The sequence below is a fragment of the Moschus berezovskii genome, chromosome 20 (genome assembly GCF_049115385.1).
Source record: "Moschus berezovskii isolate FMDL1 chromosome 20, NW_MosBer_1.0, whole genome shotgun sequence".
In the NCBI taxonomy this organism is placed as follows: Eukaryota; Metazoa; Chordata; class Mammalia; order Artiodactyla; family Moschidae; genus Moschus; species Moschus berezovskii.
The window spans coordinates 51,963,435-51,986,898 of record NC_142479.1 but is presented as its reverse complement, the minus strand read 5'-3'; the positions used below and the strand labels follow the sequence as shown (position 1 = coordinate 51,986,898).

Here is a 23,464-nt window from a genome sequence, read left to right as displayed (position 1 = left end):
TTTCAAAGTAACTAAACTTAAAATTTCAGCCAAAATCAAATCCAAAAAAAAGCCAAGTAACTGTTCCAGATTAAAGAATGAAAACTAAAGGTAATATGTGATACTAGACTGGATCCTCTATTACATGAGGTATTGTTGCCAGGACATTATAAGCGTACTGACAAAACTAGTGTGTGAATATATAGAACTACTGCAGAAGGAAATGGCAACCCACTCCAGTGTTCCTGCCTGGGAAATCCCATGGTCAGAGGAGCATGGTGGGCTACAGTCCGTGGGGTCACAAGAGTTAGACACGATTTAGCAACTACACCACCACCACTACCATAAAAAATTACTTTCAAATGGTTCTGGAAAAAGATATACAGTACACATATACAAACATACATTTTATTCTATGAATATACTGTATGTTATATTACATATAAGTATATATATATAATATATACATTGGAGAAGGCAATGGCAAGCCACTCCAGTACTCTTGCCTAGAAAATCCCATGCACAGAGGAGCCTGGTGGGCTACAGTCCATGGGGTCGCTACTAGTCAGACAAGACTGAGCAAATTCCCTTTCACTTTTCACTTTCACACGTTGGAGAAGGAAATGGCAACCCACTCCAGTGTTCTTGCCTGGAGAATCCCAGGGATGGCGGAGCCTAGTGGGCTGCCGTCCATGGGGTCGCACAGAGTCGGACACGACTGAAGTGACTTAGCAGCAGTAGCAAGGCTTCCCTGGTGGCTCAGTGGCAAAAAAATCTGCCTGCCGATCAACACAGGAGACATGGGTTCAATTTCTGATCTGGGAAGATCCCACATGCTGCAGAGCAACTAAGCCCTTGCACCACAATCTCTGACACTGTGCTCTAGAGTCCGGGAGCTGCAACTACTGAAGCCCATGGATCAGAGACCATGCTCTGCAACAAGAGAAACCACCACAATGAGAAGCCTGAGCACTGCAACTAGAGACCAGCCCCCGCTAGTCACAACTAGAGAGAAGCACCAAGAAGACCCAGCACAACCAAAAATAAACAAATAAAATTATTTAAAGAAGGAAATGTGGCAAGTTAAAAATCAGTAAAACTAACATAAATGATCTTAAAATAATTATGTTGGGTAAAAGCTGCCAGTGTGAAAAAAGAACATGTACATTATGATTCTATTTACCACAAAATTCTAGAAATATAAAATCAATCTAAAGAGAGAGAGGAAGAGTGGGTGTGGGGGGTAATGGGATGATGTGGACAGTAAAGAGGGACTACAAAGGAACACATGGATAATTTTGTGGCACATTACTTTGGTTGTGGTGATGGTTTCACCGATGTCAAAACTTAAATTATACACCTTAAATATATGCAGTTTACTATAAATCTCAATTGAAAGGTAAAAAAAATAAGTAAATCTGAATAAACACTATAGTCACATTCTTTGTACTATCCTAGTATCTTTTCTAATTATTTCAAAATAAATTTAAAACATGAAAAAAATTACATCAATACTGTATACTTTTTATACCTGAAATATTTTTTTCAAAAAGTGAGGAAAGAAAAAAAAAATGGACAACAAATCTCTTTTCTGGCCTGTGTTCTGAAATGAGATCTATTTACAAATACTCCTGAAACCAGTGTTTACAGTCAGCCCTCCATAAACAGATTCAACCAACCATGAACTGAAAATATTCAGAAAATAAATTCCAGAAAGTTTCAAAAAATCAAAACTTAAATTTGCCACGCTGGCAACTATTGGAGCATTTACAGTGTTTAAGTATAATAAGTAATCAGAGACGATTAAAAATATAGTGGAGGATATGTGGGTGTGTGTAGGCTATATGTAAACACTACACTATTTAATATAACACACTTGAGCATCTTGTAAACACTACACTATTTAATATAACACACTTGAGCATCCCTAGGATTTTGCGTGCAGGGGGTCCTAGAACCAACCCTGCTGAGGACACAGAGGGATGACTATAATACAGTTTAACTTTGAAATTCTTTAGCTTGACAAAATTTGAGAAAGCAAACAAACGTAGCTTTTAAAGTTATCAGCAATTTTCTTTTAGTATTTGTTAACCTCAAATTCTTACTACCAATAGTCTCTTGAAACTTATCCAGAGAAAGAAAAGTGTAAGCAAAATTTGTTTCTATTATTACCCGCCAAATCAAATTCCAAATACAGTGTTATCACAACAGGTAAAATAAAACACGAAAAGAACAACCTTGCTGAGTTTACCGACTCCAGGTACAATGTGTTATACTAGTCTGTGTGGTTTCTCCCTTGATTTTCACACTGAACTGCTCTGCTCCATCGATTAACTCTGCCAAGAACATCCCATAAAAACATCTTCAGAGAGACTACCACTGAATACCAAAGTATTCAGTGCACATCAAAAGTCAAGCAAAATCTCAATTCAATGAGTCACTGAGCTTTTAAAGAAAGCATAATTTTCTACAATTTTAATCTTCAACTGTGTTTTTGTGTTTTCAGTTTCTAGTCCTTCAGTGAGGAAGACATCTTTATGGAATCAACGCTTGGCTACTGTACTGAGGTGGTAGACTGCACAGAATACCAACAGAGCTATGAACTTTCTCTGTGCATCTTAATGGGGCGTTAACTTTAGAGCCTAGCTGTGACAATTTAAACGCTAATACTGTTAAAGCAACAGTCCAGAACACAAACACACCCAGCTTGAGTCAGTAAAATTTAACTAAAGCTTCATTTGAGTTGGGTAGGATACTACAGAAATTAAGCTCTGTCTCCATCACCCTTTTGAATTTTGAAATAAAAGCCCCGTAGTTCTGCTTTGAAAGAATGACATTAATAGAGGAGAGAAAGGATGGAAAAAAGTGATATGTTCCCTGCGAAGTATATGTGTCAGAATCCTAAAGTATGGAGGTCAAGGTCAGTGTGCATAAATAATACAGCTTAAGAAACAATGAACTAACATGACCCATTTAAAATGTTTATGCCCCTAACATACAATCTGTGGTCTTTAAATATGATTTTCTACTAAAAGGACACCTTAAGAGAAATGGCCAATTCCAAGTCTGTGGCAGGAAATGAACTAGATGAGACTAGAACCAGAAAACAATAGAGGCTATCAATTCCACTATGGTTGGGTCAAAAGGTCCCAAGAATTAACCTGAATAAACTCCCAATGACTGAAGACTGGACAGTTTGAAGAGGAATAAGGAGGATAACTCTAGTGAATTAAAACATGTCAAATATGTTTAAATCCATGAGTTCATAATGACACTAAAAACCAAACCCCAAACAACCTCTCTTTGGTCATCTTTGGAGGATAACAGTAAGCCACCTTATTATTTTGAAAACTGGTAAATAAAATGAAATATTTAAACCTTTAATAAAACTCTTTAAAACACTTTTTTTTTTGCCCCATCCAGGCGGCTTGTGAAATTTCAGCTCCCCGACCAGGGGCTAAACCAAGCTCTCCACCAGTGAAAATGTGGAGTCTTAACCACTGGACTGCCAGGTAACTTCCTAATTAAGCCTTTTCAGTATCATTTGTACCCAAGGTTAGCCAAATAGATAACCTTTCTTTATTCCAAGAAAGAATGAAATTATTAGAATACCATACCACAAAAAAACCCAAATGAATTGATGGATGCAGACCACTAATAGCTAACAACACTTCCAAATGAGACAATTACATATTATTACATAAAGTGGTATGTGTATATGTAACTCCACTCCAATAGGGATGAATATTTTATTAGACATTGTTTAGAACTGCTTGTGTAAGATAATAAAAAGTTGACTAATTTGTAATGGATTTTTAAAAACTGTTTTAAATTTTCTACAGATAATGCACTCAGTTATTGCCTGTACTCTGGACAAGAGGCTCCCACTGCTTCCTACCCTCAACTAGGATATACAAGTGACTATGTGATCTGTCAGAAGTACACAAAACCACCTGTAAAATAGTTTCAGGGTCAGTGGGTATTGAGAATCAGACCTGAATTCACCTACAATTTATAGGAAATAAAAATAGAGAACTATGCTAAAAAATCACCATGAGGATGCAATCAGCAACATCTAGATGGTGAGAAACTCTACAGGACAAATAAACCAATTTCTTGTAAAAAAAAATTATAAGGAGGGGGGACCTAAGAGAGATGGAGGCGGAATCTATAATTAAAAGATGAGATATTAATTGCAATCTATGAATCTTACTTGAAACTATGTGTCTGATATTAAGAAATATTTAACAGATTTCTTTGAACTCTGGCTAAAAGTTGATCCCTATCCTTTTCAACTTAAAAAAGAACTGCAAAAAACAAATGATAAAACATGATACAAGTTCATCAGTATGTGAGTTACAAACAAAAAAAAGATGAAAGGAATCTTACCCACAGCTCCAAACATCTATCGCTGGTGTATAACGCTCCTCTCCCAGCAGAAGTTCTGGAGGTCGGTACCACAGAGTAATAACTTTGTTTGTATAAGGACGGCTGAAAAGTAAAATACAACCATGACATAAATTTACAATGGTTTCTGATGAAAAATACTTGTATAATTAAATGCAAATTAAAACAGCTGTCAATTGGAGAGGGGATCATCAAAACACCTCCATTGCAACCTAACAGTTCAAAAGTAAACTGGACAGAAGATGATGAAGAAATAACTTTCATTCCAATTTGGGTTGATTTATTTCAGTCTAAAGTGGGTTCAAGAATTCAGAAAGAATTAAGTGTCTAAAATCTAGGTGGTAACACATTTAGAAAATTATGGAACTCTTCAGTTACTGCAATTTACAGAATACTAGCATATCCAAGAATAAAAAGAACTTTTTCCTATTTCCCACATGTAATTTTGATGAATGACTCACCTCTCTTCAGAATTATAGAGCCGAGCAAGTCCAAAATCTGCTAGTTTGATCTGCCCACTGTAAAACAAAAAATAATTATTTTCATAAGTAACAACAGGAGCTTCCTGTTGTTAAAAAGTCAAGTGCTGGGACTTCCCTGACAGTCCAGTGGTTAAGACTTGGAGTTTCTGCTGCGGGGGGCACAGGTTCGATCCCTGATCAGGGAACTAAGATCCGACATGCAACAAGATGATACAAAAAAAAAAAAAAGTCAAGTGATAATTTAGGAGTTAAAGGAATTACAAAAACGAATTTTAACCTTTTAGTTCTGCTCTTAATGGTAACTCTCCCAGATTAAGTTTCTTTGACCACACCACTCCACAAAGCCTAAGGGAGTTTTTTTTAGACTACTATTATGTTTTTGGATTTGATTCCTTAACTACTTATTTCTTTTATTTCTTGGCAAACAACAGTGACTAGAACCTGCTAGATTAAATACTTATGGTTGGGGAAAAACTGAATGGGCTATTTCAGATTAAGGGAGATTCAAGAGGCCTAATAACTAAATCCAATTCATAATCCCTGACTGATTCTGGTTTGAACAAATTAGCTCCACAAAAGACAGTTCTTTTATTCTGGCCAAGCCATGGGGCTTGCTGGATCTTAGTTCCTCGACCAGGGATTGAATCTGGGCAACAACAGTAAAAGTGCCAAGTCCTAACCACTGGACTTGTAGGGAACTCCCTACAAAAGATATTTTTGATATAACTGAAAAAACATAAAATATGGACTGTTAGAAAATAATATAATTTTGTCAGAGTATTTAGGGTCAAACATACTGATGTAGTTTACTTTAAAATAAGTAAGGCAGAAAAATAAGAGAGCAAATACAGCAAAATGTTAATTGTTATATAATGTTAATGTTAAAGAGACCACATCCATGTTTCACTCTGCTAAATATCCTTCCTTTGACATTGAATCAAGTAATATTTTAATAAAATGCAACACAAAATGCTGGGAAACTATTTAAAAACCATAATTAACTATTGGACTAATCATACCTATCTCAATTTTTGTGTAGTTTGTGTTACCTCTTGGGGAATGAAAAGCCAGCTGACTTTTTTTAAAGGACTGGGGATATCCCAGATGTTTGATAGCTCAGATCTAGCAGAAAAATGAGACAGAAGAGGGGGGAGAAAAGGCTATTCTATGAGGTGCTCCTCAAAATCTGAGCAACAGGACAAAATATTAAAACCAGGTAACTACTAGCAACAAAATTTTACATTAAATCAACTCAACATTCCTAGTAAAGATTATGGGCACCTTACCCATTTGTCCCATACCTCATCACATTTTAAGTTCAATTTATAAGCAATTTCTGAGAAAAGCAAAAAGGAAAGAAATAGCTGTCTTGAGTCCTATATTGAGACAAAAAGGGTTCCTCAAATTCCGTGGCATCCTTACTTTGATCCCAAGACTCAAGGTACATTCTACTATGGTACTACTTAAAAGTTAAAATGGCAATAGAGGCACTTTCTCGGTGATCCAGTGGTTTAAGAATCAGCCTGCCAATGCAGGGAACATGGGTGCAATACTTGCTCTGGGATGATTCCATTTGCAGCAGAGTAACTAAGCCTGTGCACCACAACTACTAAGCCCACACTTCGCAACAAGAGAAGCCACCACAGTGAGAAGCCTGCACGCTGCAGCCAGACAGCAGCCACTGCACCCTGCAACTAGAGAAAGTCCACGTGTAGCAACAAAGACCAGTACAGCTAAATAAGTAAAATTAATAATTAATTAAATTTAAATAAATAAAAAATTTAAAAGATGGTGGAAATGATAAAATGTATTTAAAAAAAATAGCAATAGATATATATGGTTATGGAAAATCAGGCTAGACCTAAATATCACCAGAACCTAGTTTATTTCTTTTTTTAATTTTTTTTTTGTGTGTGTGCCTGTGTGTGCTGTGTGTACTGTGTGTGCTATGAGTGTTGTGTGTGCTGTGCTGTGTGTGCCGTGTGTGTTGTGTGTGCTGTGTGCTGGGTGTGCTGTGTGTGTGTGCTGTGAGTGTTGTGTGTACTGTGCGCTGTGTGCTGTGTGTGCTGTGTGGACGTGTGTGCTGTGCTTAGTGTTGCTGTCCCATGCACAGGGCTGCTGGCCTCATGTGTGAGTGCCGTGTGCTCAGTGGAGCTGCAGCACCAGGCATGCGTGAGGCATGGCCAGGGCAGCCCTCCAGCTTCCTTTTCCCCAGAATGTTGCCCCCCAATGACTGGCCCAGCCTGGGCAACAGAGGAGAGGCGAGGGGCACCAAGAGGTGTGGGCGGTTTCTGTGGCCCCTAGGAAGCTAGCTTGGGGCTCAGAACCTAGTTTATTTCCTAATCCATCCCCATACCCTCTTCCTCTTAGTAGATAACCTTCTTCACTGGAAACAGATGTCATCGGGTGGGAGCTATTTAACATTTTGTTTTACCTATACTTATTCACACCTCTAACCTTGCTTTCTCCTTTCCCTTCAGTTACAGAAAAAATGTGTCAATCTCTTTTCCTGTTCAAGGATAATCCTCTGGCTTTGATGCCATCTCCTCTAGAACCTCATTCCTTTAAATTACTTTGGTTCTTTCCTGAATCGTCAACTTTCCCCTCTTTATTGACTTTCTTTTTCTTTAGCATTTAAATATGCTCAAAGCTCTGCATCCTTAATAAAAAATTAATAAAAACAAACAATTAAAGTCACAACTACAATCACCTTCCCATTAATTATGCTACCCACCCACTTACCCCACACTTTCACCACTGACCTTTTTTATTTTCAGACTCTATTCTTAGGTCTTAAAACCTATTTACATCACCTGACATCTATAACCACGCATTTCTTAAACCTGACAATTTTGCATTTATGATATTTCCTTATTTTCTTCCGATCTATCTGACCAGTTTCTCGGGTTTCACCTTCTCATATCTTTTCTATGCTTGGTAACTCCTGAATCTACACTGCTAGTTTGAAACTCCCATGTGATCATATGCCCATTTGATATCACTACCCTGAATATATTATAGCACCCTGAATATACTATAGTATGGGGTTTCCTCTTTCGCCTGATGCATCCTATTCTTCCTGTATTCCTATATTGACTACTGTGCCGCCCACCTAGATAGTTTCTCAAGTGAGAAATCTGTGAGTACACTGATTGATTCCCCACCATTCACTCTCTCATCAAGTCTACTGATCTACCAAGTCCATGCTGTCCATCCTCTACTCGCAATGCCTTGGTTAGTTTAAGTTCAGACCATTTCTTATGATGTTTTTAATAAGTCTGTGTGCCCCCAGTCCACACCCTATATAGTGACCATTCAGTGACTTTTCTAAAGCAAAAGACTACTTAGTCTCTCTTGTATCTAAAATAATTTGGTTTCATATATAGTTGTGTAATTAAGATAAACATTACGAAGCCCAACCCCACTCTCCTCCCTCTCTCATCAACTGTTTTCCCTCCTTCATCCAGCTGAGGACTCCTCTCTACACCATCTCACTCAAAAGTCTCTGTGTAGACAGAACTAAATGGGCAAGAGCAGAGGCTGGTTGGATCAGACTAGACCATGAGACTCCTGCAGCGTGCTTAGAAAACTGAAAAGAAAATTCACTTTAGTCTAGAAGATCACCAGCTTCCTGAACTCGGGAAGTTAGGGACAGAGAGGGGCTGGATGCACCAGAATGGACACCAAGCAGGACTGCAATTATTTCCTGGCCTGACACATCCTCCAACAGAAGAGCAAAAGGAACAGAAGAAAGTATATTAAAACTATAGTAAAAAAAACTGCAACATGATAGCCATCATCATTAAAGTTTTTGATGCATTATTACTGTATATATAGATGGTTTTAACCAAGTCCAGCTTAAATAAGAATTGTGGTGGATCACAGATATAGTGACAGAAAGGAATCTTTTAATATCATGTTTTATCTCATAAAGGTATTTAAGTAATAATTTTACAGTAATTTGGACAATTAATGATAATGGATTAATTGTATAATTTGAAAACAAAAAATTAACCAGCACCTCTTAATGGCTGTCTCTTATAAATAAAGCTTAAATTGGCTCCTTGCAACTGTCCAGCTTCATTTCGCCATTATGTGTTTCACTCTTCTTGCCCTAGCAATACTGACTCCTTTTCCAGTTTTTCAAACATGCTATGTTATTTTCACATTTATGTGCTTTTGTAAATTTTGTGAATTTGTAAATGTGAATTTACAAATGTGAATTTGTAAATTCAATCATTTTGCCTAGAAATGTAACCCTCTGTTGTCATTCTGGTAAATTCCTATTCATTCCTTGAAATCACATCTTCCCAGATGCTCCCAAATCCGGGGGTTGGGGGGAGTTTAATAAATGTTTACAGAAATAAGCAATTTATTTGTTTTGCTTCCCTACTAAATGCAACTCTCCAGGGACCAACCATCCAACATGGGACTTTAGGTGCTAAAACCAGGACAGTCCTGGGCAACCCTGAAGAGTTGGTCACCCAAATCCACAAAGATAGGAAACATGTCATATTCATTTTATAGTCCCATCTATTAATAGATAATATTTGTTAAACAGAACTGAACAGAAATATTTAATACAAAGGGTGCATCAGACAAGTTCAGTTTAGTTGCTCACTTGTTTCTGACTCTTTGTGACCCCATGAACTGCAGCACGCCAGGCCTCCCTGTCTATCACCAACTCCCAGAGTTTACCCAAACTCATGTCCATGGAGTCGGTGATGCTATCCAACCATCTCATCCTCTGTCGTCCCCTTCTCTTCCTGCCCTCAATCTTTCCCAGCATCAGGGTCTTTTCAAGTGAGTCAGCTCTTCGCATCAGGTGGCCAAAGTATTGGAGTTTCAGCCTCAACATCAGTCCTTCCAATGAATACCCAGGACTGATCTCCTTTAGGATGGACTGGCTGGATCTCCTTGCATCAGACAAAGATGGCTATAAACAGCCTAATTACCTACAGAACCAACACTGGCCTTATTTCAATGGTTCCAGACTTGCTTTTGATTCCTCAATATGTAGGGCTATTACTCAAGGCTACTGTGAGTAACAAATGATATCACCAATTCACTTTAAGCAAACAGCCAAAGAGGAAGGAAGCAGATGATAAAAACTTCTGAAGGATTAACACTGTTCTTTACCAAATTCCTGTCTGTCTATACTATTAAAACCCAGGAGTAACTGCTGGCAGAAAGGTCAGTCCCCAACTACATCTGTATTTACTCTGAAATTCGATAACTAAGAAAGTCTCAAAAGCAGATATAAGCAGGTTTGTTTCTGTCAACAAAACAAAGGAGAATTTCCTTAAGAATTCAATGTGTGTAGGAATTTGCTTAGGACCACAAAAGTATTACTAACTATGGCAAAAGCTCTCTGAATATTCCTGTAGGATGTGAGTGATTCTCTAAAATATTTGCATTTAAAAAAACCTTTATAAATGAAATAAAAAATACCTTTACAATCGTATCTCCTTTAGTTCCTTACTAAGATTGAGTCTGAGACTCTGCTGATAAAAGTATCCCATCACAAGCTGTTCCTAAAGTACAGACATCAGATGTACATAAACACAAACAATGCATTACTGGGTCTACCTATAACTCTTTAATTAATTAGCTGAAACTAAGGGTGTCAGAAGAGAGGGAGAAAATGCTTAACCTCATATGGTTACTATGTTACCTGTTGTTCAGCAAAATGTTAGAACACTTAATATCCCGATGCAGGAAATTCTTTTTGTGACAGTAATCCAATCCTTCCATTAGCTGTTTCATGAATGACTTGATATGGTCCTCAGAAAAGTGCACCAAACCAGATTCCAGAAGTCCCATTAAGTCATGGTCCATATATTCAAATACAAGGTAAAAGGCTCCTACATAGGATGAAAGAAAAAATTTAGAAAAGAGAAAAAGGATGCTGAAATAACAATGCCTTAATTTTTATATAATTTTGGAGTTGACCATCAGCTCTCTAGAAAAAGATGTTTAATTTTATATATGAAAAAACTAAAACTCCAGCAATTGAGTAACTTGCCCATTCTAATAATAAATAACAGAACTACTATTTGAATTAATCTTCTAACCCACAGTCTGGTGCTCTTTGGACTACTTACGTCTTGAAGGGGACAACTCCCCCAATTAGGTTGTATAACTAGTCTTTTATGATCTAAATCAGTTGGCAAATTACAGACTGCTTAGGGCAAATCCCTTCTGTCTACTGCTGTAAATAAAGTTTTACTTGTAACACACAACCATGCCCATTTGTTACACAGTCTAAGACTACTTTTGTAGAAATCTTTATAGAAGTGCTAACAGCACTTACATAATATGCCAGGGGTGCATTTAGTAGACTATTAATGAAATTAACAGTATCTAAGAATTGAAAGAAAAAGGAATCATCCAATTCAACATCCTAAATTTAAAAGTAGGTAAAAGGCTAAGAGAATTGTAAAAGATTTGAAATCCACATTATCTTTACACTTTCAGCATGGTGCATAATAGAGGCAAATTCTGTAACATAAGAAACACTAGACCTAGTTATACTGTGATCTATCCAGTCTAAAATTCTTCTCTCAGTAACATAAAGGCAAGGATTCTTAGTCTAGAGGGTAGGCTTCAAGGACTCTGAAATAGCATATAACATTTTAAATGTTTTTTTGAAGAATGAATCCATGAGATATTTTAAAAGGTCCATGACTATCAAAAAGTTAACAACCACTGGATTAAAGGAATACCTTAGCTTTAGTTAAGCCCTCCTACAAAAAAGAAAACACTAAAATTGTAAAAGAGGAGTGGATAAAGGATACAAAGGGACAACTCAAGAAAGAGAAAAATAAGTAAAATTCATAGACAAGGGAAAAAATTGGAATGCAATCCAAAATAATGGTATCACTCATGCTTTACCTATCAGATGACAGTTTTTTAAAAAGATAAATTCAACATTATGGAAGATTAAGTGAGATGGGACTCACTGGTGGGACATAAATTATTATGCAATCTACAATTAAATATGAAAATTCCTTTCACCAAATAATTCTATTTCTAGGAAATTATATTAAGAAATAAATCAAAATGCAATGATTTAAACAAAGATGCTCAATGCAGTGCTATTATATTTTTAAACCGACAACTAATTGCTCGACAAGGACTGGTGAAATTAAATTTGGATTCATTTATCTTCATGCACTCTCATCAAAACATGTTAATGATACAGGAAATTGCTTATAGCAAGATATAAAGCACTAAATACACCTTGACCTCAGTTATGTTAAAATAAATACAATATCTATGAAGTACCAGAAAGAAATATGCCAAAATGTTAATACTATATAGTGATTTTCTATGGATGGGAGTATACTGGAAGGGGGTGGGAAAGAAGTGATTGCCATTTTCCTTTTCTTATTTATCTATATTCTCATTTCTTCCACAATAGGCATGCATCACATCCATTTATTCACTTATTTTTTTGTGATTAAAAAAAAAAATTTATTTTTTGGCCATTCCGCACAGCATGTTCGTTTCCCTGACCATGGACTGAACCTGTGCCCACTGCTGTGAAAGCATGGAGTCCAAACCACTGGACTGCCAAGGAAGTCCTCAATTATTTTATGATTTTTAAGAAAAAGAATTTGAACAGTATATAGTAAATTATTTATACAGTACAGAATGATATGGATAAGGCAAGCACCTGTCCAAAAGCAACCAATGAGGTGGATGAAATTGGAGCCTATTATACAGAGTGAAGTAAGCCAGAAAGAAGAACATCAATATCGTATATTAACGCATATATATGGAATTTAGAAAAATGGTAACCTGAACCCTGTATAAGAGACTGCAAAAGAGACATAGGCATTTAGAACAGTCTTTGGGACTCTGTGGGAGAGGGTGAAGGTGGAATGATTGGAGAGAATGGAATTGTAGCATGTATATTATAAGTGACCAGTCCAGGTTCGACGCATAAATTTTCCTCTGTTCAAAAAAAAAAAACAACAACAAAAGCAACCAATTAACATTTTCTTATGCATCTTTACTCTGTATTATTTTTATAATCAGAAAAGGTTAAAAAACACACCCAGAAATATACCTAGTATACTTAATTCTATTCTAATCTAACTTTCATAAATTTATCTAAGCAGAATTTCCTTTTCTTTAAAACTGCTTCTACTAAACTCAAGAGATACTACTCTCTTAATGCTAGTATCTCTGAGGCTCTGTAAAGAAGTCCAACTTTAACCAATACCCTCCTAATTTTATGTATTTCAATCATATTTTCTCTTAATATCCCAGGCTATATTCACATATGCTATCTCTTTACAGCTGCCCATTTCTAAACCTTCAGATTTATTTTAACAGAAGTTGGCTGGATGTCATAGATAGACTTCAACAATTTTATTCCCCAAAGACAAGTTACAAATCCAGGAAAACCACAATGTGACCTGAAGAAAATTGTTTTAGAAATACCTGTTTTGGATGATAAACTATAAGTACAAAGCTACGTTTAAAAAAAAAAAAAGATGCATATAAATGAAGGAGGGCTTCCTAGTAGCTCAGCCGGTAAAGAATCCCACTGCAATGCAAGAGACCCCGGTTCTGGGTCAGGAAGATCCCCTGGAGAAGAGCTAGGCTACCCACTCCAGTATTCCTGGGCTTCCTTGGTGACTTCAGATGGTAAACAATCTGCCTGAAATGTGGGAGACCTAGATTTGAACCCTGGATTGGGAAGATCCCCTGGAGGAAGTCATGGCAACCCACTCCAGTATTCTTGCCTGGAGAATCCCCATGGATACAGTAACCTGGCAGGCTACAGGCCATGGGGTGGCAAACAGCTGGACATGATTGAGTGACTAAGCACAGCATAAGTGAAGGAAGGATGTAAAAATGAGAATAACTGTCTAATTCGGGTTTTAACTTTCATTACTATTATTATAATTTGTGAAAAACAAAAAAAAACACTTCAAAATGTTGCTTGGAGGAGAATCTTACATTTTTTATGTGCTGGCCTTATTAGGTGTTATAGCACTGTAATTGTAATGATTAACAATCATTTCAAAAGTGTAAGAGTACACTGATGAGGATGGATGGACATTTTATAAAATACGCATTGTTCAGCATAAGAGCAATGTATTAACATCTTAATTTTGATATGAATTAAAGAAGCTGGATTTCTTTAGTACAACCTGTTAAAAAACACAAACATGGAAACAAGCTAAGAAAAGGGAAATAAAATGTACCAATCTACCATAGAGAAACACGATTCTTTGCTAGTACCTTTGTCCTTCTTGAAATCCAGTGCATCCTGCTTATCTGTGACAATTTCCTTCATGTTAACAACACTTCGGTGGATCAGCTGACGAAGGATTTTGATCTCACGAATGGCTGTGATTGGGAAGCCCTCTTTTTCATTGTCTAGTCTCACCTTCTTCAGGGCCACTAGCTCTCCTATTACAGCAAATTCAAACAGTTTTATCATAATTAGCATTTTCTGGCCACCATTATGAATCAACCAATATATGCTCTTGCTCTGATAAACTTAATGCCTACTTTAAAATCCCCAGGTTCCCTTTCTTATCTTTGATTTTTAAATGACTTTAAAATTTTAATTCATATTCAATTAGGCCTAAAAATTCTGGATTATTAAAATATACCAAAAATTAAACTACTTCATTTTATTTTCAAGGACTAACTCCTTACCAAACAAAGAGCAACTTACAAATTTTATTTCTACCTTTTCTTAAATCCCCCAAAACTTTTTCAATGGACAACCAGAAGGAAGGGTTTTAGAGGGTAATAATTATACTGTGCTTTCGGAAAATTTTAGTCTATTTTGTAACTTTTGGAGACCAAGTTAGAATTCAAAGTTTACTTTTGCTAAATCCACTTAAAACAGCAGTACCGCTAAATTTTTAGCCTTCTGACATCTAGAATTTTTTGGCATTATTTACCTGTGTCTTTGTCCTTGGCTTTATATACCTGGCCATAAGTTCCCTCTCCAATAATCCCAATAATGTCAAACTTGTCCACACAGCGCTTCCCCCAGTCACTTTCTGTTTGTCTTCTTTCTCCATAACGCGGACAACAAATTCTAAAAAAGGCAAACAAAAAAATAAACAAAAATGTTGCTCTAAAAATTTAAGTGTATTTTTTTCTCCTGCGTCACACAGCTTGTGGAATCTTGTTTCCCAACCCAGGATCAAACCCATGACCTTCAAGTGGAAGCTGAGAGTACTAACCATGCCAAGAAATTCTCTAAGTGTATTCAAAGAAAAAGCCAGAATTCTTTTATGATGATTTCTTTGATTCCTGGGTCTTTTATCAGTTTCTTTATTAAAAAGCCAGGAATCAAATAATATAAAATAAATAGTAAACAGTCTCTCACAGTGGCTGAGATTTTTCTCTTTTTCTGCCTCAGGAAGACATAAGATCAAATAATAGAATTGCTGCTTACTTTCTAACTTCTTACTGGCTTCCTCAACTATAGAATGGGAAAATAATCCCTACATTATAGGGTTACTATAAAATATAAAACTTTGGCAATAATATATGCTCAAAAAATGGCAACTGTTTTTCTTACTAAGAGAAGAAGGCTAGCAATCAGGACATCAAACTCAGATTCTACTACATTATGACATGGCAACTCATGTAGTTCAGGGGAAAAAACCCCCTACCATCTATTAATTGCTCATTAATATGTACATGGTTGACATCCTCTGAATAAAATGATTTTTTTCTTCTTTAATACTCTAAGTAGTATGAACTCAAAAGATACCATGGGATCAATGTTCATGGTAAACTTGAATTTGGAAAATTATTACTTTTCTAAAAAACATGACAAGGTATCTGGGGATGTAGATGAAAGAATTTTATCTGTGAAAATAAAGGAAGATCTACATTAGGCCCAATCCTCTATGATCCTAATGGTCTAGGTTGTGGTCCAAAGGTAGGGATGGATCCTGCCAAAAACTCACTTTGGTCTCTTTTTGTATGGTTGCTGAGGTGGTGTGATTGCCTTTGGTTCTGGAGAGTCTGGTGGAGATGGATCCCCACCAGGGAGCTCTGGAGGGAGAGGGAGGTCTGTGAGTAGGTGACGTGGTCTCTGTTCCTTCTCTTTCTTCACAGGTTTTGAAGGTAGAGTTTCTTTCGGACTAAACAAGAGAGGAAAAAAAGAAAAAGATCACAATTACTCAAAGAATGAGCAAATAAAACTCAAAGATTGTCATGTCTGGTTATTAAGAGATTACAAAGATTTTACTTTTAAGGGAAAAGCCCCTGTAATATAACATAAAGAAATGGAGTTTAGTCAGTTAAAGAGACTTGGATTTTGCAAAAAGAAATCTACAGTATATTAAAAAAAAAAAAAACTGGGATATTATTTGTAGAAACTTTAATGAACTCTTTAATGTCCTCCCGAAGAGGCTATCTGGATTTTTATTGAGATGAAATAAAATACAGGAAGTTATAATCTTAAATTTGCAAAAATAAATAAACAAATAAATTTGCAAAGCACCATAGCAACCTGCGTAGTCATCAAACCTGTTCTAAAGATTTCAATACTGATGGAAAGCCCAACAGTGTAATACTACTATGTTACTAAAGATGTGGAGAGAAACTTGGAAAAAGCAAAGAGTATTTTAGTGTTTTTTAAGAAATACAGCTAAGCTGGAAATCAAAATAAATGAAAAAATTCACTGATTTATTCTACTTGTTGGGAAGAAAAGGCAATCATATTCAACCATCCAAAATGGATAAATAACCCTCAAACTAAGGAGAACGAGTCCAAGAGACTATTCAGAATCATTAAAGCACTGGTGGCTCAAATGGTAATGGTAAAGAACCTTCCTGCCAATGCCAAAGACACCGGTTCAATGCCTGGGTTGGGAAAATCCCCTGGAGAAGGAAATGGCAACTCATGCCAGTATTCTTGCCTGGGAAATTTCCTGGAGAAAGGAGCCTAGTGGGCTACAGTTCATGGGGTCACAAGAGTCAGACACGACAATGACTAAACAACAACAACAAAGTACTGCAGCAGAAAGCCTCTCCAACAAATTATAATAGTCAGTGGGGGAACAAAAGGGATGGCTTTTCTGGAATACATTAGAAAATTCAATTTTCAGATCTAATTTTTTAACCACCTCTACTTATGAGTAAAAGAAGGATTTTGTGCCATGCATGTCCTCAGAAAAGACAGGCAGCATACTAATTCATGTCTAGAAATAAAACCATGATAGTTTTTTGTATTCCATCACAGTATCAGAAGATTAAAAATGATCTGAGAATCCTAACCACAGTAGGAACTTCTACTTTTTCAGCAAGTGGTTATTAAGAGAAAACTTTCATAAATACTTACATAGAACCATAAATACATCTAATGGATAATACAGCTATCCCTTGCAACGTATCTTTTTATTTTTTTTTTGCAACATTATCTTTTTAAAGCATACTGCTACCTTCAGTGTGTGAAACAAAATCTCAAAAGCTACTATTTCCTATTATTTTTCATCATTTTAATCTCAAAAATCATACAAAATAACAGAATCTAGTTTGCACCATATCAACCAGAACTGGGGTAGTCAAGGTAGAGCAAAACGATCATCTGAAATTTTCTGTTAAATTACTGATAGTGATGAACACACACCAACTTGCAGTAAGATTTTTCTACCTTGAAACAAAGTCTGTTACCAGAAAACTTTTGGGTCAGGATGTCATATAGGTTTTTAAAATTTCCCCAATTTTTAAGACATTCAGAAAAGAAAATTCCTAATTTTTCAATTACTGTCAAAATACTTCTTATAAACTTCAATTCATGATTCAAAAATAAAGTCCAGCTTGGTTCTGTGTCACTAGAATTAAATTAACTGAATTCTTTCACCATCATTTCATGTAAGTTCAGTCTATGTTTTACATTTACATCTTATTTTCTAAAAAATTTACTTTATGAGTTCAAATATTATTTGCTATTGTGAAAATGTACATTGCTTCTGAAAAACTGTATTTCAGTATGTTATTTCAAGAAAGAATGAGTGTTTGATGGGATATGTACTACCAGTTTAGAGCACACAAGTTAAACAGAGGTTAAATTCTGTTTCAACAAATTCCACATGTACCAAAAGCCTTGCAATAATGATGCATAAAATAAAAATGATAAAATTGCAATGCTTAGTAATATTATGGCCTTTAGCCTTTAGTGTAGGGGACTCCCTGAAATAAAGCTCTACATGGTTCTGAGAACATACGGCAAATGCAGAGAGGGTCTAACACAGTGGAAGAAATAGGGAGCACCTCAGTCGTTACTTGGAGATTCAGCACCAGAAAGAACTGATTGACCCTATCAATATCAGTATTTCCTTCTCCATTTTTACCAGCAGATGGGTTCACTCATGGAGACAAGGTTGCATTAATGCCTGTGTATAATCAAAAAAAAAAAAGTTGTCAAATCCCAGAGTGCTCACATTTTAGAATATGGATAGTCGCTTGGAATTTATGATGCTGGAATTTATTCTGTAGGTACAATGTAAACGCCTCTTATAAGTCTTTACTGTTAATAAAAAAAATATGAATTTACATATGAACTACACAAAAAGAAAATTAACTTTTTTTGGGGCCATGTCACACAGCTTGTAGGTTCTCAATTCTCTGACCAGGGATGGAACTTGGGCCCACAGCAGTGGAAGCTTGGAGTGCTAACCACTGAAAAGTCAGGGAATTCCCCAAAATTAATTTTTGTAATTTAAATACAAATCAAAATTTAAAATAAACAACTTTAAATATCCCCATCCCGGACGGCTCAGTGAATAAAGAATCTGCCAGCAATGCAGCAGACACAGGAGACATAGGTTCGATCCCTGGGTTGGGAAAATCCCCTGGAGGAAGAAATGGCAACACACTCCAGTATTCTTGCTTGGGAAATCCCATGGACAGAGGAGACTGGGTGACCATGCACTTTAAATATGGTCATTCATCTCCTTCCTCTTAAAGAAGGTTGTTTAAAAAGTGATTTATTTTTATAAACTTCTATTAAAATTTGAATGAACACATTAAAAACATTCTATTAGCATTCTAATAGACTAGAAATAGAAAACAAGCATTCTATTAGCAAAATCCTAAATTCAAACCTGAACATTTAAGAGGTCTTTTATACAAGAGTTCAGTACTTTAAAAATACAGCCTTTAAGAATCCTGTAGACTCTACTCAAGTCTGATAAAACTTCAGATGAACCAGACTATCCAAAAAATAGGGATGAAAACAACATTTTAAAAACCCTATTTGGTTAACTGAAAATTTAAAGAAGAGTATACAGATGAATGGACTTCCCAGGTGGCTAAGGGGTAAAGAATCTGCTTGCCAATGCAGGAGACATAAGAGATGCATGTTTGATCACTGAATCAGGAAGATCCCCTGGAGGAGGACATGGCAACCCACTCCAATATTCTTGCCTGGAGAATCCCATGGACAGAGCCATGGACAGAGACTGGGGGCAGGGGGAGTTACAGTCCATAGGGTCGCACAGAGTCAGACACAACTGAAGCAATTTAGCCGCATGCATATGGATGATCTCCTTAAAAGCAGCATATCCCCATGAACAGCTATGTCTGTGAAGAATGCATTATATCAAAGTGGATGTTTGGAAGCTTTTGCTTCTAGAAACCAAGAATTGTAGACTGTGAATCAGAAAGGTTTTTGCAAATACCATTAATTAAATTCACTCTTCCACTTGATACCTGGGTTTATATACTTCTGCTCAATATACATACTATATATATATACACATATGTTTGAAAGAGAGATTAATTCTTTTCCCAAAAGGACACATCCTCTAAAACAAGCTTTATATCATCCGTGTGACAAATAATTTCTTAACTACATGCCCAATTTCATTTCACACAAGCCCTGACCCTGGTTCCTTCAGCAGTTTTACTTATTCATATACCAATATTTAATGACTGCATTCTGTGCTTTATGTTTAAAGTACTATAGGCAATAAAAAGATGTATAAGTCACATTCTCAACATTTAAGCTCCTGTAGTCTGCTATGAGATAAAGTACAGAGGAACAGAAGTTCCATTCACAACTTTCAGATTTCTTCCTAAAAAGTCTTCTTACATAAAATTATTTTTTTGGGACTTCCCTGCCTGGCAGTTCAATGGCTAAGATTCAGCGCTTCCTATGCAGGGGACACAAGTTTGATCCCTGATTGAATAAGTAGGGTCCCAAATGCCACATGGCCAAAAAAACCTTTTTCTAAATTCATAAACAAATGTTTTTCATGTGAAAGGTGCAGCTGGTACATGGAAAGGGTGGCACCAAATAAATAAAGACAAAAACAGAAAAGCCATCTTGAATTTTAAGTTAGTACATAGTGAAAAAATAAAATTGATATTGGAAGAAATCTTCATGTCCATTTTTCTACCTTTAATAAGTACTATTAAATGAAACAGTTATACTTTTGGAATCAGAAATAATATGTAACAAAAATAATTTTCCTCACTTCTCTCTCGAGTGTTCTTAAAGACAGCTACACATACTCAAATAAGCACTGAATGATCTTATTTTACCCTTCATTTACAATCTGAAAGATAGAAATCTCTATGTGTCTTCTATCAAAATTGTTCCACCTCTGCAAATCTGCACTCTACCCTGACTCACAGTAGATAAGTTCAATGTCTACTTGGTTAGTCAAGTAAACATTTCAAAAGGAAGATTCCTAGCCACACTGATATCATTCTAGCCACTATGTAAACTAATATTTAAACAAGGTTCTCGTGGAAAGATAGTGGCCTAGGTTGCCTCTGGATGACTTCAACAAAACTACAAAAATATATATTTTGTATCTATGATAAGTATATTGTGTACCTCAAACAAATTTTTCTACATAAATTTCAGGTTCTTTTCTTCTCCTTTGTAGTTCTCAGGATGTGGCAGAATTCATTAATACCTATTAATATTAGAAAGAGCATGTGGAATTTTTCTTTAAAATCATATTTACCACTATATATAGTAATGGAGCCATTCATTTAAAGTCTCTTTTCCCATCATTTATTGCACTTGCACCTTCTAAAAAAGCACAAAGAGTAGTCTGAAAAAATACAGACCTAAAGGGCTGAAATGTATCACTATTTAAACTACTGCTATCACCTGGAAAGTAATGGAAGTTTGGGAATTGATCTGGGATGCACGACTGATAATGTCTATTTCTGTGCTTACTATGAAAACTTGTTGTATTAAGTGAAACTCATATTCTCTATAACAAGAGGGCAGAATCTCCATAGAAAAACCAATAACCCAAAGACTGCCATGGTATATGTCACTGCTAAATCAAGTTTGTTTGGTTGTACTTGCCTAGCTAGGCCCGCCAAGAATTTAAACAAATATATTTCCTAATGCCTTCCATAAAATCCAATTCATGCTTCAAATCATTTCAGGTCTCAACACTCAGAGGACTCATTAAAATGAGAGCTCTTATCACCACACTGTGAATTTATATTCTAATTAGCAAAGACTCTACATATTGTTCTTTTGCTTCTTAAGGATAATTTTTTTAAAGTATCAAGATGGAAAAAAATTGATATAAAAGACATTTTGGGGACCACTTAGGATATTAATATTATTATTATTGATATACTACTGATATTATTCAATAAATGAATATTTTTCAGGTTGATAAAGGTATTGTGATTATATAGGAAAGCATTCTTGTTAGGAGAGACATGCTAAACTATTCAAAAATGTCATAATATCTATAGTTTAAAAAAATATGGCAAAAAATTAACAACTGGTCAATCTAGGTGAAAGGCATATAGGTGTTAATTTTTCTGCAGCTATGTAATACTAAAATTTTCAACATAAAAATTTAAGGATAAAAACACATGATTTTTAAAAATTTAAATCAAAATTATTGATAAATACTTTTGTGAGAAAAAGGATTACTAGACCTCAAACTGTAATTCTCTTTTCCTAATCATGTCATACATAAGGACTTTTTCCACTGAAAACCAAACATCACAGGCATTTCCTATTCATGAAAGCATTCTAAACAGACATGCATTAGAATAATTTTGACAAAGCCTTGAGAACAAAAACTACATTACACTTAGATCAAGAGGGTTAAAATTTCCCAGTTAACTACAGAACTTACCTATCCATGTCATCATCTCCCAGTAATAAGGGTGGGAGGGGCAGAGGAGGCAACGTTGAAGTTTTTAGGTGTGGAATAGCAGCTGTTACAGATACTTGAGTCTTCACAGAAACCTGTACAGGGGGCTGAGAATTTGCCTGAGAGGACAGAGTAGATGTCCTTGAATGAACAGAGGGGGGCAAAGTTGAAGTACTTGAAGAAAGAACCTGACTAAATGTTGGCTGGGGAGGAGGCAGAGGTGGCTGCTGTGGAAGAGCTGGCAGTGGAGGCAAAGGTGGCAAGGGGGGTGTCTGTGGTGGAGGGGTAGTAGTTGGTAAAGGAGGTGGAGAAGTAACTGTGGGAAGAGGTGGAAGGGTCTCCTTTTCAGATGTCTCTGTCTCTTTTGGAGTAACAATCTCCTCTTTCAGTGCTACAGGTTTAGAGTCTCTTGTTCCCTGTACTTTCGTATCTTTAAGAACAGGATGCTTCTCAGAGTTCTCATCCAACTTCACTTTCCCTGTATCTAAAGAATTTTTGACCTCTGTGTTTAGATGTATTACATTCACCAGTTCAGTATCTGGGGCAGATTTTTCCAATTTTACACTTCTGGGTAACTTTTTAGGCTCCAAGCCTGAATCCTTAGCCTCTACTGAACTGTTCTCTTTTCTGGGCAAAAATATAGGTGAACCCTTGGATTCCTTCCCATCCATTTTTGCTGCTGCAGCTGCTGCTGCTCTTTCCTTCTTTTTCCTACTGAGTTCAGCTCCCAAGCTAGAGTTCAATGGAAGCCTGACAGGTGAGATACTGGAATGTCGACTGCGTGACCCGGATCTCTTCTTTTTACTATGAGAAGATGAGTGTCTTGAATATGCAGGACTTCTACTTCTAGACTTCATTGATTTTCTATTGGAAAAAGAAAAAAAATTTAAATGGATAGACTACAGCAATATGGAAGAAAACAGATTAGTTAAACTATGAAGAACTGTAACTAAAAAAACCCAGTTTGAGTACTTAGTAATCTTAAAAATAGACTTGTTGTTCAGTCGCTCAGTTCTGTCTGACTCTTTGTGACCCCATGGACTGCAGCACACCAGGCTTCTTTGTCCTTCACTATCTCCCGGAGTTTGCTCAAACTCATGTTCGTTGAGCCTGCTATCTAATCATCTCATCCTCTGCCACCCTCTTCTCCTCCTGCCCTCAATCTTTCCCAGCATCAGAGCCTTTTCCAATGAGCTGGCTCTTCTCATTAGGTGGCCAAAGTATTAAAGTTTCAGCTTTAGCATCAGTCCTTCCTATGAATACTCAGGGTTGATTTCTTTTAGGATTGACTGGTTTGATCGCCTTGCAGTCCATGGCACCCACTCTCAAGAGTCTTCTCCAGCACCACAATTCAAAAGCATCAATTCTTTGGCACTCAGCCTTCTTAATGGTCCAACTCTCATATTCATACATGACTAATGGGAAAACCATACCTTCGACTATACAGACCTTTGTCAG

General features: G+C 36.3%; 1 protein-coding gene across 2 annotated transcripts in view; it reads right to left on the bottom strand.

Annotated features, from left to right (window-relative positions):
• Nucleotides 1-23,464, bottom strand: part of CDK12 (cyclin dependent kinase 12) — a 40,785-nt gene that overhangs the window by 11,668 nt on the left and 5,653 nt on the right. For both annotated transcript variants that reach the window (XM_055407748.2, XM_055407749.2), the window contains exons 2-8: nt 21,989-22,870; nt 15,824-16,000; nt 14,801-14,940; nt 14,127-14,297; nt 10,543-10,732; nt 4,848-4,904; nt 4,369-4,470 (exon numbers count right to left, since the gene is read on the bottom strand). In XM_055407748.2, the coding sequence (XP_055263723.2) occupies nt 4,369-4,470; nt 4,848-4,904; nt 10,543-10,732; nt 14,127-14,297; nt 14,801-14,940; nt 15,824-16,000; nt 21,989-22,870 (1,719 nt within the window). The remainder of the gene's footprint in view (nt 1-4,368; nt 4,471-4,847; nt 4,905-10,542; nt 10,733-14,126; nt 14,298-14,800; nt 14,941-15,823; nt 16,001-21,988; nt 22,871-23,464) is intronic.